This window comes from Carcharhinus amblyrhynchos, chromosome 6, assembly GCF_965287045.1.
Source record: "Carcharhinus amblyrhynchos chromosome 6, sCarAmb.v2.hapA, whole genome shotgun sequence".
Lineage (NCBI taxonomy): Eukaryota > Metazoa > Chordata > Chondrichthyes > Carcharhiniformes > Carcharhinidae > Carcharhinus > Carcharhinus amblyrhynchos.
Window position 1 is genome coordinate 40,302,238 of NC_137329.1, and position 18,529 is coordinate 40,320,766.

General features: G+C 41.6%; 1 protein-coding gene and 1 non-coding gene across 4 annotated transcripts in view; both read right to left on the reverse strand.

The window, feature by feature from the left end:
* Positions 1-18,529, reverse strand: part of ush1c (Usher syndrome 1C) — a 226,814-nt gene that overhangs the window by 165,961 nt on the left and 42,324 nt on the right. For all 3 annotated transcript variants that reach the window (XM_080190278.1, XM_080190280.1, XM_080190279.1), the window contains exons 4-5: positions 16,346-16,484; positions 2,869-2,977 (exon numbers count right to left, since the gene is read on the reverse strand). In XM_080190278.1, coding sequence (XP_080046404.1) covers positions 2,869-2,977; positions 16,346-16,484 — 248 coding nt within the window. The remainder of the gene's footprint in view (positions 1-2,868; positions 2,978-16,345; positions 16,485-18,529) is intronic.
* LOC145344607 (U2 spliceosomal RNA) lies at positions 8,670-8,859 on the reverse strand. Its single transcript, XR_013886908.1, has one exon. It is a non-coding gene; the product is annotated as a U2 spliceosomal RNA (small nuclear RNA).

Below are 18,529 nucleotides of genomic sequence, written 5' to 3' on the forward strand. Positions count from 1 at the left end.
AGTGGGAATGGAGATTTCATTCTTGAAATGTAGATTTCCACATGCATCACAGTGAACGGTATATAGACGAGAAACTTAAAAAGCACTATAGATGAGTTGCAAGTTAATTCTCCTCACAAAGAATGGGATAAACCAATGACCATCGATAACATCGGATGGAGAGATGAGAAGGAAATTCAACTCCAAAGAACGAAAGGAGAGAATTAAGATCAACCAACCAAATGCCTGAATAACAACATCCAAAACAATCTCCTATTGATCAACATTAACGCAGTATGACAGTCTACCATTCCTCCAACTGTTATGAAGACAAGATCTGAAAAAATTATAAAACTTCCGGACTGCCTGAATGTGTAAACACAAACTGGTTGCGTAGAGGGGTCGGGGACATGGGGTGAAATGGGGTGGTGCTGGGGAAGAAAGGGTAGTAGAAGTAAGGTAAATATGTTGGGTAAACAGGAATGCATTGTAAACATATTGGATAAAGACTTGGGGGTGGGGGGGAGGGTTTATAGTACAAGAGTATGTCATAGAAAGGATTAATGTGGGACTGGAAACAGTACCATACAGTATGACTTAAATGCATGCTTGACCCAATCTAGAGGGCAATCTTGTACTGGATGGAGACATGTGTAGAGGCAAGTATAGTTACAAATAGTTAATAAATATTTACTGTCAAATCATTCAAGAATCAAAACCTCTTCATGAAATCGCCCCAAATACACATAAAATCTTACGAAAGAAGTAAGATTGACATAATCTCTCAACAATGATAACCAACCAAATTTAAAAAAAAACACTCAGCAGAATTTTTTCTCAGGTGAGAAATGCTGCCAGCTACACAGCTGGCTTTTCTCGCCATATTGTGCAGCACTTAGATGAAATAAAATCTGGAAGCATGGCCCATGCCATTCCATTGGCAGAGTGAGGCTGGAAAAGGCTGACAATATCAGGAACCCCAAGATTGCGTACTCTAAGGGAACCCTGATTTCTGATTAAAAAAAAGATGGATGCCCTCCCCCACACATGGAAAGCCCCCGCATACACATGGACAGCCCTCCATTCCCCCCACCACCATAGATACAGGGAACCCCTCCTCACAGACGTGGGAAGGCTTTCCCCCAGACCTCCCTAGAATGGGCCCCTTATCAGTGCTAGGGGGGCAGGGGTAGTGCCAAGTCAATGGCAGGGTTCAGTGGCAGGGTGCCATGGAAGTGCCAGGCCACCAGAAGGCAGCACCAGGATGGCATGGGCCAGGGTGCCAGGGTGCAGTGCCAGGGCAATAGTTACCACCTAAGCATATCCCTCTCCCTCTAGGGGTTGTACATACTTGAGCAACCCCAGTGGGTTCCTTTTACCCATTTTCCATTTTTAAAAACCCATTGCAAACCTCACCGATGGGCAATCCCAATGTTGGGGAGGGGATGGAACTCGTTAATGATATTGTAACTTATATAAATTAGGTACCCAACTTTTCTAGGCAGAAACCTCATTACATCAATGGAGGCGTTGAGGACAATTGTGCCATGATATCTCACCAGCGAGATAAGAACATAAGAAATAGGAGCAGGAGTAGGCCATCTAGCCCTTCGAGCCTGCCCCGCCATTCAATAAGATCATGGCTGATCTGTTGTGGCTCAGTTCCACTTTCCCACCCTCTCCCCATAACCCTTAATCCCCTCTCTTATCAAGAACCCATCAACCCGCTTCTTAAAAATATTTAGCGAGGCAGCCTCCACCACTTCAACGGGCAGAGAATTCCAGAGATTCACCACCCTTTGAGTGAAGAAGTTCCTCCTCAACTCCGTTCTAAACTGCCTCCCCTTTATCTTGAGGCTGTGCCCCCTAGTCCTACTGTCTTTTTTGAGCGGGAAGAGTCTCTCCACCTCTATCCTATCCATCCCATTCATCATCTTATACGTCTCAATGAGATCTCCCCTCATTCTTCTAAACTCTAACGAGTACAAGCCTAGTTTATTCAGCCTCTCCTCATAGCTCAATCCCCTCAACTCCGGTATCAGCCTAGTAAACCTCCTCTGCACTCCCTCCAGGGCCATAATATCCTTGCGCAGGTGCGGCGCCCAAAACTGCACACAGTACTCCAGCTGCGGCCTCACCAATGCCCTATACAGCTGCAGCAAGGCCTCCCTACTTTTATATTCAATCCCCCTCGCTATGAAGGCCAGCATCCCATTCGCCTTCCTGACCACCTGCTGCACCTGCAAGCTGGGTTTTTGCGACTCATGCACAAGGACCCCGAGGTCCCTCTGCACCGTCGCCTGCTGCAGTTTTTCGCCACGTAAGTAATAGTCCTTCCTACCATTCTTCCTACCAAAGTGGACCACCTCACACTTGCCAACATTAAATTCCATTTGCCATTTCCTGGCCCATTCGCCCAGCCTATCTAGATCCTTCTGCAGACTCTCCACACCCTCCGCACAATTTGCCTTTCCCCCAATCTTGGTGTCATCAGCAAATTTCGACACCCTGCACTCGGTTCCCTCCTCCAGATCATCTATATAAATGGTAAATAGCTGAGGCCCCAGCACCGACCCCTGGGGCACCCCACTAGTCACCAACTGCCAATCCGAATAGCACCCATTGACCCCCACTCTCTGCTTCCTATTTGACAACCAATCCTCTATCCACGCCACGAGATTCTCGCTCCAGAGTCTTATGGGAGTTTGCACCTGCATTGCCGTAATAGTGCAGAATAAATTTATCAGCTTTGTATGTGGAGGTATAATTGCAAAATCATCAGGAGCTGATAGTTAAACATTTGATTAGCAATCATACATATTACAGAAGACTTGATTTGGTACCAGGAAGTAATTGAATCAGCCAGATTATAGAAATTTACACACTTACGTTTGACTTTCAGAGACACAGTCTTTTTAGTGCGGATGAGGTTTATCACTTCCTCGTGGGTGCAAGATACTATTGAGTAGCCATTTATCCGAACAATCTCATCTCCAAGCTGAAAAACAGATTGAAAGGAAATTGAAGTACTAAGTTGGAACAACACTTACTGTTTGCATGTATAATGTTCTAGATGTTTTGGAGTTGCTGGCCTAAATTCTGTAATCCTAAGAAATCACTTATTTTTCTTGCAGGTATTTGGGTCATTGTGCAATATGATTCATCCCTCCTTATTTTGCCCTTTTTACACGCCAAGAATATTTTGCTTTTCCTGCTCTCACAGCTGATTGCACCTGAACTGTGCAGACCAAGAAGGTTCCAGGTTGCATCACTGGTCTATTCATGCTCAAATGTTTTGTGTAAATTAAGTTGAATTTTGAAAGCGAAAAGGCTTTTTTGTGAGAAACAGGATAGAAAAAGAACATATGAGCGGAGAGGAAAAGGAAAATAGGTTGATGGTGGGGGACCTCTTTTTCACTGCAAGTGAGAGATGGGCGAATTGATGTCTCTATGCTAAGGATGAGTTGAGTGAAAGTGGAACAAGATGGTGGCTGAGTAGGTGCCCAAAGGGGGAAGAGGATTACAGTAGTGATAAGAATGAAGAGGTGATGAGAAAGGGAGGAGCCCATGTGAATGTGAAAAGAGTGGGTTATGTGATGTATGGGAGGACACAGAGGAAGAAGCTGGGAATGGAACTGCTGTTTCTGCAACCACCTTCCAAGTACAGATTACAGCAAAGGGTAGCTTCCATCTCGACAAAAGAAAGTGACAAAGAATCAGAAACAGACAAAAGAGAAGCCAAAAGAGTCAGGGAAAGAAGGATAGAATGGAAAAGGAGAGAGAGATAAAAAAGAGAAGGCGAGAAGAGAAAAATACCAACACACAAAACCAACAGTGACAGCTGGAAAAGAGAGAGAGAGAGACGGAGGGAAAGAGGCATCGGCCCTGATTTTACTGTACATCGGCCCCAATCTGGGAGTGGTGAAGCTCGCAGAACGGCATTCTCTATTGGCCTCGAGCATGATCAAAAGAGCCTCTAGCGGGTGTGCCAGTAAAATTCCGGCCATCATGTCCTTTCATTGACATATGCAATATATCAGGACAAACAATAAAATGGTTCAATTTCATATAGGCACACACATATATGAAGGAGAAGGTAACATTAATTGGACACTTAAATTATAAGATAATTGAATATCCATTGTTGGTTGTAACTATTCATCATAGTGAAATATAAATAAAAATAGTAAAACTGGGAAATATGAGCTTGCAACTAATAACTAGGAATGAGTTCAGAATCATATTTGGCCACTGCAATTATGCATGCTAAGCTCTACTATTTTTAAAATTTGCTTTCACTGCTTGCTACATTTGCTTCGCTAACTAATTAATTTTATCTTCAATCAAATTTATCTGGGAAAGACAAATTAATCAACATTCTTTTATATCTCCAAGAAGTCTGAAGGGATGTTGCAACTAATTACCATATCTTGAATTGGAATCACTGCCATTATGCAAATAAGAAATCTCACAACACTAGGTTAAAGTCCAACAGGTTTATTTGGTAGTAAACACCATTAGCTTTCAGAGCGCTACTCTTTCTTTAGGTGAATGGGGAGTTCTGATCACAAACAGGGCATATAAAGGCACACACAGTTTACAGAATACTGATTAGAATGCGAGTCTTTACACCTAGTAAGTCTTAAAGGTGCAGACAATATGAGTGGAGATAGCATTAAGCATAGGTTAAAGCGATATGTATTGACTGCAGACAGGACAGTACATGAGATGTTGCAAGCCCAGGGTTACAGATAGTGTGACATGAACCCAAGATCCCGATTGAGGCTGTTCTCACGTGTGCGGAACTTGGCTATCAGTTTGTGCTCAACAACTCTGCACTGTCATATGTTGTGAAGGCTGCCTTCTTGGAGAAAATTCACCCGAAGATCAGAGACCGAATGTCCGTGATCGCTGAAGCTTTCGCCAACAGGGAGGGAACAGTCTTGCCTTTGATCTTCAGGTAAACGTTCTCCAAAATGGTCTTCATGATACGCAACAACGCAGACTCGCTGAGCAGAAACTGATAGCCAAGTTCCGCACACATGAGGACAACCTCAATTGGGATCTTGAGTTCATGTCACACTATTTGTAATCCCCATGACTTGCCTGGGCTTGCCAAGTTCCCCTCAGCAAAGTCCCATGAACAGCAAATAAACAAATAGCCAGATTAATCTCTTTAAGTGGCATTGGTAAGGGAAAAACATTGGCTCCTGGACTGGAAGAATTATGCGGACCAAGGATAGGTATATGGTATTAGGTCACAGATTAATCATGACTTCATTAAATGGTGGAACAGGTTAAATAGTCTTCTCTTCGTCAAGTTTTCCTATTCCCCTTTGTCCCTATAATCATTTGTGGGGCCAATTGTTAGATTTTAATTTACTTTGCATGAAACATAATTTCCCGATTTAACCGTGAAATACCTTGATTCTGATTTAAGAAATTTGCCATCTTTTTTTGCATTCTCCACGAGAAGTAACAGTTTATAGTACTGACCTACTCAAACTGCTTCACCATTTTAAACACGTCACGTACATCACCTCTCAATCTTCTAAATTCAAGGAAATACAACCTGTCTTCATAATTTAACCCTTTAAACCCTGGTATAATTCCAGTGAATTTGTACCCTTCTAAAGCCAAGCTTTCCTTCATTAACTTCATAATCTATCAATACATGTCAGCTTACATGTAGGTGCCAGACACTTCGTTGTTGAACTATATACAATCGTCAATAATAGTTCATCTCAGAATTTGTGGCAACTGTCAAAGTTCAATTGACTTCTTGGCATTAAACATTACCTCCCTGTCAGAACTACTTCAATAATACCATCAACTAGAATTGCAAACACTATGCTAAATAATGAGAGAAAAGAGAAGAAATTTTAAAAGTCCTTGCATCTTACGTAAAAACTGCAAATTCAGCAAGAGAACAAAACAAAAGATTATTTTACAATTTAAATGATTGGGAATGGGTTTGTAAGGAAGGAGACACACAAATACTTACAGCATCTGGAGAAAATATTATAAAGGATTAGGTAAATAGTATCACAAATATATCTATGAAAATACCACTTTGGTGTCTGAGTGGGTGAACCAGTATAATATTGAAGTTGCAGACATAATAAATATCAAAAAAAACTCTAATTTCAACGCACATTAGGAATGCTGCAGAAGATCCATTATATAATAAATGTATAAATAAATACGTTTCCAAACCAAACCTTCACTCTTTTATTAGACACTAAGTGAATTAGGGATGAGAGAATAAGTGGAGTCAAGGGAAACAAGATCAGCTATGAATGGCAGAGCAGTCTTTGAGAGACAATACAGCTTGTTCCTATTTTGTATTTTCTTACGTTCAAATTACATAATTTGAATAAAGCACCATTAAAGTAGAGAAAAAAGGCTCCCCATTACTTCTAATTCATATCAGGATTTTCTAACAGTAATTTACCTCCTGTGGTGCATATTCATAACAATAGACCACTTGACCTTGAAGGGACAGACCAGAACGTACACTGCAAAGTAACACATTAGCCCACAATTTCCTTTGGTAATAATGGGAAGGTTGGTACTCTATTAAACTGAGGAAAAAAGACTGTGTGCTGGGGGCACTAAAGATTGTGGCAGCTGCCACAGAGGCGCTATGGGAAAAAGACGATGTCTAAGACCTTTCAGCCATAGCGAACTGAGCGGAGGGGAAATGTATAGAACTCTATCAGAAAGGATGACTCATATTAAATTGATGCTATAACTGACACCATTAATACTGCCCCCTCCTCCATCCCCCACCTCTGATTCTCCCCCACTCTCACCCCCAGCTCCATCCTATAAGCTCAGTCTATAAATATGTGCACTGCAGCAGTGAGGGCAGGATTGTGGGAGGGAAACTTGCAGTTGCAGATTTGGAAGGCGCTGTTGCAGTGTTGCCAATTTGCTGCGGGACACCTTGTGAGATAGTATGTTGCTGAGGCCCCAGCCTGAGCTTTATTCACCAGAGGTGTATCCTAAACCGAGATGACAGTGTGTCCTTGACAGGCAGGGGTGAATCAGAAAGTTTTGCTGGGCAGAATGCACACAGTAGTACAAAAAAGAACATGGAAAAAATGGAAAGGGGGAAAATGCACCAAAACTGAAAGGTTTCTATTTAAGTCTCACTGGCACTGTTTCCTCCCATTTCTGATTTTTTATATATAGAAAGATTGCTGTCAAATAAATTTCCTTGTGAGAGGAAGGTTAGGTAGCTATGCCATCTAGTGGAAAAATGATGCCTAACAAGATGAACCTCCAGGTTGTGTCGTTTGGGATACACAACTGGAGCAGTGGTTCTTGAACATTTCTGAGTGAAGATCTTATGAGCCCCTATCCTAGCTTATATAAAAAAAAATTGTCAACTAACCAAAAGAAAATAGCACAACACTGCAGACAATAGTAAATGTACCAACAGTATACAGCAGCAAATTTTGGCAAGTCAAAGCATCAAATTTATCAACAAATACATTTCTGTTAAGCACTTTCCCTGATCTCTATATTGGGTTTAAATGGATGAAACCATAGCAGGGACTCCCTAAACATACGAAACAGTCTTTCACTAATCACCCTATCAAACACATTCAGAATTCCACTAAATATCTATCAAGTCTTCTCGGTTCTCATAAAAATACTTCCAGTATTTCAAATCTCCTCGCAACTATTGCTTTCCATCCTGATACCATCCTGGTCAAACTGCACTGCATGCCATTGATGTTCATTCTATAATGAAACGCCCAAAGTTTAATGCAGTATCTAATTATGGTCTAAGTTGCACTGGCAGTTCAACAATTAAGCATTTGAATTCCTAAGTCTTTCTATTTTTCCACATCTTTCAGTGACTAATCTTATGATTTGTTTTTCTTTCCAGAAGGTATTACCTCACATTTATCTACAGTTGGTCACAGTAGCATAGCTATTATGTTAGTGAGCTGCTAAACCAGAGTCCTGGACTAATAATTCAGAGACTTGGCTTCAAATTCAACCATGGCAGTTGAGGAATTTTAAATTTGAAAATCATAGAATCCATAGAATCATAGAATCCCTACAGTGCAGGAAGAGGCCATTTGGCCCATTGAGTCTGCACCGAACACAATCCCACCCAGGCCCTAACCCCTTAACCCCACATATTTACCCTTTTAATCCCCCGACATTAAGGGGCAATTTAGCATAGCCAATCAACCTAACCTGCACATTTTTGGAATTAATTTGTAACAAATGCATCTGCATGAAAAGATTAACCTGAATAAAAGTTACCATGCAGCTACTAAACTGCAGTAAAATCCCATCTGGTTCACTGATGTCCTTCAAGAAAGGAAGACCGCTACCTCCACCCAATTTGATCTATATGTGGCTCCAGATCCACAACACTGTTGGTTAATTTTTACCTGCCATCCAAAATGGCCAAGCAAGCCATTCATTTAATAGTATTTAGGGATGGGCAGTGCATGATCACATCCAATACATATTTTTCTGCCACCTACCTACCCATTCCACTCAAATCTTTATGTCTTTTATTTCATCCCAGTAGTTTTTTTTCATTTTTGTTTTTATTCCAATTCAATCCAATCAAGTCCAATTCAGAGACCCAAGAAGTTGAGACATTCCCGATCCAAGCTGACAAGACAGGGCTCTCACCGCCTGTCTTGGGCTTAGTCAACATGATCTAAGCTGATTGGAGTAGGCATAGCTCCTCCTCCAAGGCTTGATCTCATTTGCATCATAGCCAAAAGGCCGAGATGCCGCTTTTAAAAATTGCTTCAAATGAAGCTGAAACGTAACCTAATGACTTCAACCAAGCACAGCATGTTGATACTACACCTGATCTTAGCCAAAAGGCCGAGAAGCAATTAGTTCATCCCAGTAATTACTGCAACTCCTACTTTTGTGTCACCAGAAAGCTGTGATGGTGCTCCCTTTATTCAAAACCAAACCATCTCCATGCACCAAAAACAAGTGGATCTTGCACCAACTCTTAAGCACAGAATTTCCAAAACTTCTTTAATCCCAGCAACACTCATTTTCCACTTTTTTCAGTCTCTGTCGATCTGTATTTCTATCTACGCTTTAACAATGTTTCCTTTACCACATGGCTAAGTTTCTAAACTTTTCCAATAAGCCACTTAGTTCCTTTTCTGAAATTCCATTCATAGTTATATTCCTTTCATTTAGTTAATTGTGACTAACAAGAACTGTTAAGCTTGTCACATAGGACTCACATTTCACGAACTCATGCTGCCTGTACTGATTGAGCCATGCCTTTCTAAATGCCAATAAATATTATCTTGCATCATGGATTCATTGATCTTACTAAAAAAATTCCAAGTCCAGGATGGGCATGAAAACAGGAGATTTTGTGACCTGTTTTTTGGGCGAGTTCAGATCCAGTATCTTATCCACTTAGAGCAAGAAAAAATGGGCTAAACCATTCCAGTAGAGGAAGGGGCGAAGCTTAAATCACCAACAAGCCTGCTGTAGCAGCAGAGAGAGAGAGAGAGAGAGCGCGAGAGAGAGAGAGAGACCTGTCGGGCCTCTGTTGCTGCAGCCAGCCCAGCCTTAACCCAGCGCCTCCTCCCTCCCACCCGCACCTCCAGCTGTCGCAGAGCCCCAGAGCTGATTGCAAACACCACCCAGCCTGGAAATATCACCCCCTGCCATCTAGACTGATCGCCCACCTCTTCCTCCCCATCAATTGCTTGCAGAGTGGCAGCCACCTCCCTCCCTACCCAATTGGCCTGCCCCCAGGCTGGCACTGCCCAAGGGACACCCTCCTTATCCTCGACATCCTGAGGAGACCTCAATGGCCTCTGGATCTCCTGCGAGGCCATCACAACTGGTCCACAATTCTGAGGACCAGCTGTGAATCTCACCAGAGAGAGCCTCTCCCAGCGAGGCCACCGAGGCAAGTGAGCTCAGATGATAGCATGCCAGACTCGCAAATTCCATTAGAATTACATGCAAATTGAATTTAAATAATTTTTTCACCCAATTGCCAGAAATGGGTGGTGGTTAATTGCATCAGATATTCAGTGCATTGACTGGTGGGCACAGCTGTAAGATTCCGCCATCCCCCACCCGCTTCCAAGAGTTTGCCAATAAATTATGTTAGATCAGAAGTTAGATCAGATGTTTTTTCTCCCTTCTTGAGCAAGGATGTTTACAGTCAATTTGCATGCTAAAGGAACTGAAAGGCATTCAATGCTATTCAGTAAATATGACCATAGCTCAACAAGAATTAGAGAAGGGGAGAAAACTATTGTTCTCTGCTACCTCTTCTCTGACTTACTTTTAACATGATGTGGATGTGTCGGCTTTGGACTGGGGTAAACACAGTAAAAAGTCTGACAACACCAGGTTTAAGTCCAACCGATTTATTTGATAGTACACTCACTAGTGACTGATAGCCAAGTTCCGCACACATGAGGACGGTCTCAACAAGGATCTTGGGTTCATGTCGCACTATCTGTAACCCCCATGACTTGCCTGGGTTTGCAAAACCTCACTTACTGTACTGTCTGGAGACAATACACATCTCTTTAACCTGTGATCAGTGCTCCTTCCACTCACATTGTCGGCCACTTTAAGACTTGAACAGCAGGTTAGGTGTAAAGATTTGCATTCTAATCAGTAAACTGTCTGTGCTTTACATGCTCTGTCTGAGGCCAGAACTCTCCATTCACCTGATGAAGGGACTAACCCGAAAGCTAGTGAGTGTACCATCAAATAAATCGGTTGGTCTTAAACCTGGTGTTGTCAGACTTTTTACTGTGTTTACTTTTAACAACCTAGCTTGCACCTATTTAATGCTGGAGGCATATTTTGCTTTGAATTCTGCGAGAAAACAAAAGCCCTGAGGAAATAATCTAGGCTGGCAGTTCAGTGCAATATTGTACTGGTAGAGATGCCATCTTTGGACAAAATATTGAACTGAAACCCCGCGTGCCTCTTTGCAATCCCCTAGTACATACAGAGAAGCAGAAATTTCTCTGGGTATCTGGCCAACACCTTTCCCATCAAAAGTGGATTATCTGGTCATTCATTTATTCACATTTCATGGAACCTTGAAGGGTGCAGATTGGCTGCCAGTTGACATACATAAGAGTTAGTGAACTTCAAAAGAGTAATGTGCTGGTTGTAGAGCGTTAAGGTTTCATGAGGATGCAATAAGACAATATGCAAATTCTCACTTTTATCAGCTGAATACAAAACCAATAATTTCTCTGTCAAACAGTATACAATCAAACTAATTATTTTTCAATGAGAGATGCTGGGTGGGCATGCCATGGCAGGGGGCCGGGAGCTCATTTCCTGCCCATGCTATTTTGCCAGTGGTGGGAACGATGGCAGAAAGCCTATGAACCTGGAACTCAACTGAGCAATTTAAAAGTTACCAACTAATTAATCTTCTACCTCTGTTGACATTTTACCTGTGGTGGGGGTCCTTCTACATGTGAGAAGGTGGCCATTTTGGTGGGCCATGCTCCATTTTGCACAATCTGGTCCCTACCCAGTTGTAATGACAAGCCCCCAAGTAATGGATGCCACCTTCCCACGGCGAACCCTACAACCCTACCCAACCATTGCAGGGGCCTGCCTAACCGGCCCTGCCAACCCCCAGAACAAACTTACCTGGTTGAGGGTGCACATATTGTTATATCTTTTTCCTTGAGGTACTGTCCCAGCTCTACTCCCAGTTGTGCTGCTGAGGCAGCTGACCTGCTATCTCTCTGATAGGGCCAGTAGCCCTTGAGAGTGGGCTGCCATCTTTGGATGGACCCAGTCATCATGACATGGCCATGGAGGCTAAAGAATTGCTGGTAGCAAGTCTTCTTCCACTTCTGTGGAAATTAAAAGAAATGCCTCTTGACAGTCATGTGACATTATGACTTGACAACAGATGAAGAAGCAAACCCATTGGAAGCTGGTTTGTTGGACTAGTTCTGGAAAAACTGCCTCCACAAAATAACTCTGTCTTGTGGTTTACAGTCATGTTAAAATGTTAATGGGGGTATATCTTTACTGTGACTTAGAGAGCTAGCTGCCTATTAAGTTATGTTTTGTCAATGTTGTCTATATTTTGTTTGTTACAGTAAAATTCTTTAAACTTGAACTTTTGCCCTTTAATTGTTTTATGTTGGCCACTCGAAATTCAAATATCACAGAATCTTAGAATCGTTATCATGCATGAAGAGGCAATTTGGTCCATCATATCTACGCTGGCTCTCCAAACAAGTGTCTTGACTTAGTGCCATTCCCCTGTACATTGCTTCTATTCAAATTGTCATCCAATGCCAGCTTGAATGCCTAAATTGAACCTATCTCTATCACACTTCAGGCAGTGCACCTTTTTTGAAAATTTATTAGTCTCCTCCGCAGTGGTTCCCAACCTGCTGGGCTATTCTGCTGCTTTTATTTGATGTATCTGCCAGTCCGTCCCACAAAATGTCCGAGGTTGTGCTGCTCTCCTTCCACCTTTCCAGGCAGGGTAGGGAGTGGGACGGGCAGGGAGCGGGACAGGCAGGGAACGGGATGGCCAGAGAGAGGGACGGGCAGAGAGAGGGACGGTCCCGCTCCCTGCCCATCCTGCTCCCTGCCCATCCCCACCTACCCACCATCTGCCACCTTTCAGTTTGTGTAGCAACTGATTATAGTCTCAGTAAATAAAAATAAATGTAATGTTTAGGAGTAATTGATTCAGCTGTAAAAAGGCTGTTCGTCACATTGAAGTGTACCATGTTACTGAAAAGGTTGAGAACCACTGCTGTATGGTGATCACAACAATGAACACTTCGACAGTCAGCTGAAGGATAGTTGCACCAATAAAGTCATAGCCCAGAATGAAGCAGGCCAGAATGAATTCGGGAAAGAAAGACAGAATGGCTGAGGAAGGGCACAGAAGGATAGGGGACAGGGGAGGGGAAAGGACTTAGGAATATTGGGAGGCATTTTTACAAAGCAAACACCGACATGGGTCAGTTGAGCTGATTGGCCTATTGAGCTGAATGGCCTATTTCTATATGTAGATTCTATTTTTGTAATTCAATATCTAGCCAATAATGTGGCATAATTTAGTGAGAGAGAGAAAACTGGTAGCATTTAAAACGGAATAAAATTCAGAATTACCTTCTACGAGTTTTGCTTTAGTGAAGTGATTCATTCTAGATGTTTATAAACTGAATTTTCAGGAACTGGTGATGAATTCAAAATAATTAGTCTGCAACTCCTTGTGGATCTATAGACATTTGGACAATTTTGAGTTAACATATCTCTAATTAGTTATTCAAAGGTCAACAAATACTCCCGATTTATTCCTCCACTGTGAGGCAGAGAATACTATTAGAGTTACAACTAATTTTAAATTCAATTTTATAAAAACAAATTAATTATGATTAAAAAAAGAGAAAATTGAATCCTGTGTTTTTGTTCATCCTTGGATACCAGAGAGATGTTGAAGTTTGTTTATTTATTAGTGTCACAAGTAGACTTACCATAACACTGCAATGAAGTTACTGTGGAAATCCACTAGTTGCCACACTCTGGGAGAATTTAGCATGGTCAATGCACCGAACCAGCACCTCTTTTGAGCTGTGGGAGGAAACTGGAGAACCCGGAAGAAACCCATACAGGCACAGGGGGAACATGCAGACTCCACACGGACAGTGACCTAATCTGGGAATCAAACCTAGGTCCCTGGAGGTGTGAGGCAGCAGTGTTAACCACTATGTCACCATGCCATCTTTATAGACAATAGAACAGGGACTTTAAGCTGCTGTGCATAATATTTTGCACACATCTTTCCAGCGTAAATAAACTATGAGCTTGAACAGCAATATTAAAAAAAAACTTGTTTTGCACACTGAATCAATTGGAAAGGTGGCTGCTGCAGAGAGTGAAATTTCAGACAGTGTCTGCTATACCATGAGACAGCAGTTTGGAACAATGAACTTCCTATGTATCATACTTATTTCAGTAAACAGTTAAAAATCTATCAGAGAGTCTCTTTAGCAGCTACACTGTGGCAATCAAATAACAAAAACAGTAATTGAAGCTGAGATCATTATGTTTGACAAAGGGAGTTTTTGCTCACTTTACTGCAATGTATACCTAACAATGTTCATCTAATTTCAAATTATATCATGTTAGACATCTATCCCTTGACAAGCAAAATCATCCAAGTATTTCCAAAAGGTCAGCAATGGAATTTGCTTTGTAATTGTTTTTATTGGTAAACTGCCACTATAAAAAAGCACTCTGGACACTGCAAAAAACAGGTTGCTTTCAAAAAATAAGTAAAACAAATTGGTCAATTTCCAAAATGTGTAAGTTTAAAACATCAGTATGGATCTTCAAAAAAAACTGCAAATATAAATGATATACTTGGTCATTTTCTAATTGATGATGATTGGATGATTATTCTCCAATATCAATTTCCTCAATTCTCAACTCACAAACATCATTACAAAGTGGATTGGAAATTACAGTGTAAAATTTACAATTTCACGATGAAAATTTGACTTTAAAGACTCTTAGTACATAGTCCAATAAAGATTGTATAGAGTCTATCCATTGGCAAAAGCCCAGTGTTGTCCCTTACAATGGAGTATAAAGATTTATTTTCTCATGCACTTTTTTAACAAATGTGTATTGCATGTGTAAAAAGTATGGACAGCAGTGTAATAAATTGGAATTTTGTATCATTCAAATCATGAAGTGTATATATTTTAAACTCATCTGTGAAAAGTGACTGCTCACTTTAATTTTTGATTACCACTAACTTGTTTTTCTCACGCTACAAAGAATAAACATTATTGCCGAACAAGAGATCAAAATTTTCAAAGCAAGTGAAAAATCCTGATCACAGAACGTTGGCTTTGCTGTGAAGTCTACCAAATTAAAAAAGAATGCTTATCACCCATCAGTGAAAGCTACCTTGCATCTGAATGATATAAAGGTACCATTTTATTAACTGAAAATTTATTTCCTGGATGGAAGCATATTTTTGTGTTTTCACCATTCTCACCGACATTCATCTATCCCACTCCAAACAATCAGCCCTCAGCAAAGGCCTCAGCTTCAACCCCTTAAGGTCCCACTTCAATGATTTTCTTCTGTTGCCATTGCCTCATGCTCCCTTCCTTGGTCTTTCCTACATGAGGTAGAATCAGTGTTCTTCCCCATGGTGAGTTTGGTGATAGTGGGGCATTTAATCAGGTGGCGGGGCAGTGGGTGGATTTTGATAGGGTCCCTGCAAAGTGATGTGTGCTACTGATGGACCATGGCAGGGGAGAGATCATGTTTGTGAATCTTTGTGGATGACTGTAAATTTGCAGTTTTTTGGGTTTCTTGTTTCTTGTAGGGACTTTCATTGGAGGCTTCAGCCTTTTGTCCTTTGGTGTTGGAAGCTAAACTGGGGCTCTATGTTTCCCTTTGATGGGGTTTCAGTGCCTATTATAGAAAATTTCAAGAGGCCATGCCTGCAAAGAGCAACTGAGCTCTGAAGTAGGAGGTATGTAACACTATTAGGGTGAATTTGAAAGGCAGCGAAGGAGGTACACCCAACAGCTGCACCTTTTTCGTTAAAAGAAACCTTTCAGAAGGCTGCAGTTTTGAAGCTGTGGACATCTACTCCCTGCAGGATTTCCACAACACAGAAAACTTTGACATGACCTTCAACAAACTCATCATATGAAATTCCTTAAGGTATTTGGGGTGAAGAGAGACTTGCCAGAGTTTTGAATCCTCATGGCGAAGCTATGCCATCACAGTGGAACTGGGTTGGCAATAGGCAACTTCCTTCCGGCATGGACGACAGGAACTGTTGTTAAGGGCAAGACCCACAGAAGAAGTGGCAAAGCACCAAGGAGCTGAAAAGCAGAAACCCAAGCTCCAAAATATTTCTAATAGTAAAGAGGTCAGTGTACCCCAATCTCAAAGGGGGAAGTCAGGAGCAGTGAAGCATTCAGTGCACCCGAGCTCTGGACACTGGGAGCAAAAAACGTACTTCAGAGAGAATGAATTGGAAAGACTTTTCCAATGGATGCCAGCTGTAATCTCATTCTTTAATATTAACCAGGAACAATTCTAATGGGGTGGACCGGGATGATTTTCTTAGCCCAGCACAAGTGAGATTATTTGTGGACACAGTGAGTGTGCAGGAGTTCACCTTCCTATTAGGTATTTGTATCAATTCCTATTGGCTCACTGGCACTTCACTGTATTAACGTATTCACTGGAAATTATGAAATTAGGAAACAGGGTGGAAGAAGCACGGAAAAGTTCTGTTCATTTTTAACCAAAGTTTATCCTGCATATCACATCTCCAATACATAACACTTACCTGTAGGCCTACATTGTCTGCCTGCCCTCCTTTCACTAATTGAGAGATGAAAAGGCCACAGTTAAACTCCAAGCCACCTCGTACACTCAGGCCAAGTCCTTCTGGATGTGTTCTGTCCAAACGCACCTCTTTCAATTTTCTTCAGGGATAAAAAGACATTGAATTTCACAGGTGAGTAAATTTAATTTGTATTAGAACTAATGGGAAAGCAGATGTGGGTCAAAATTCTCACCAGCAGGATTCACTGGTCTCACTGTAATGAATTGAGGTTTTTTTTATATCTCCATCTCAGAGTGGACCAGGCAAATCCAAACCCATTCCTTGCTTTCTCCAAAAACCAAATTCAAACTGAGTCCAATTTATGGTCCCCACAGGAGTGACAAACAAGATCCAAGCTGATAAGATAAGGCATTGCACCTCATCTCGGGCTTGAACTGATGCTTGATCTTATCTAAAAGGTTTGCCTGAATGCCAAATTCACCATCCTAACTTGCAGTGGCACTGGGGCATGAACAGCTGGAGAATTCGGGCTCAACCTGAAGTTACACTAAACTACATGGGGCTACATTGCAGATGAAGTGGATAATTAATTCAGTGATTTCTTTATGAGCTTCAATTGCAAACATTAAAATTATTAGTGACCTGGTGTCTGTGCCTGTTCCACGTGTTAGCTTGATTATGACCTTAGATTTAATGCAAAAATTGATTTTCTCTTTCTTTGTGTTACCATTTGGAATATGAATAGCTGTATCTTACAAATTCCAAAGCCATTATAACAGAGTCAGTCTGACAAGAAGTAGCGCCAGTCCAACGCTGGCATACCCACATCAAGAAGTAGCCCGCCAGAGACAAAATTGGACCAAGCCAATAGACGCTAGCACTTTTGTCAATGGACCCTGGCTGAGAAGGGAACGTCTAGTCCCAAATATAATAATTTCTAAACACTGGACCTGGAATTACCTCGCTATGACCATGTTTGGGTAACTATTCAGCTTGTGAGGAACGATCTTGTGATGAGCCAACTAAGCTTCTTCGTATTTTAAGAAAATTTTTTATTCAGGCCAGTCAGATGAGGAAGATCAAAGAGGTTCCAAGTCTGAGACCTGAAAGACTCTGAGTTGGCGCTCTCTCTGTCTCTCTCTCTCTCTAGCCATCTTAGATACTTGTATCCCACCTGTTATTTGACCAACCACATGCTATGAATGGCATCTTAAAAAATCAACCAAGCAGCTGGTGACCCCAGAAAATAAAATAGAAATGGTTTGCAAAATTTTAAATGATTCAATGCAAAATCCAGAAAAACCATCGAGCCAGTCTGAAAATATCAGTCATCAATCTACAGGGTCTCTATAGAACAGACTTTACAGTGAGTCTTAAACAATTCAACCAACTCTTCCACTTTGTAACTTACTTCTGTGTATTTAATTAATATATATATAGATGTGCATGTGTGTGTATAGATGTGTGTGTGTATAAGTAGATATGTGCGTGTGTGTGTATATAGATATGTGTGTGTATAGATATATATGTATGTGTGTGAACTCTTAATGCATGTACGAGAGAGTTTTCACTAATTCTAACAATAAATAAAATATTCACTGATAAACATTACTCTCTCTGTTAGGACACATTGATGCCCAACTGCAGGTGGCAACATCTAAATTGCTGGGGATAGACATGGCTGCTTGTTCTTAACTCCACTGTTCAATGGGGTGGCCATAGCTGGGCAGACTACACCGGAAATTGGTGGGGAGGTGAGGCTAGCATTTAAATGATATTTTAAGTATCATTTAAATGCTATTAGCAGGCATGGGACCGAATTCTCTGGGCCCTCTAGCCTCTCCCACCCCATCAGAATGTTTCACTCCAGTGGGATTTAGAGTACCTTCAACTTTTAGAGAATTAGCAGCCCAACCCTTCTGGAGTGAACGGGGGAGAATTGGGCCCCTCAGGGGGTTGAGCGGCAGGAGGGATATTGTCCCCTGGGCACTGTCAGTGTCCTGAGCTGGCCAGCAAACAGGAGACGCTGACAGTTTGGGGCTATTGCACATGCACAGAGGCCCACTGGTTTCAGCATCCTGGGCAGGAATAGGCCCTGTCCCCTGAAATTTAATGACATTCACGCTGGTGATGTCTGCTCTGCACTGAGTATGGGAGATTTGAGTCTGAACTCCCACTGAGAAA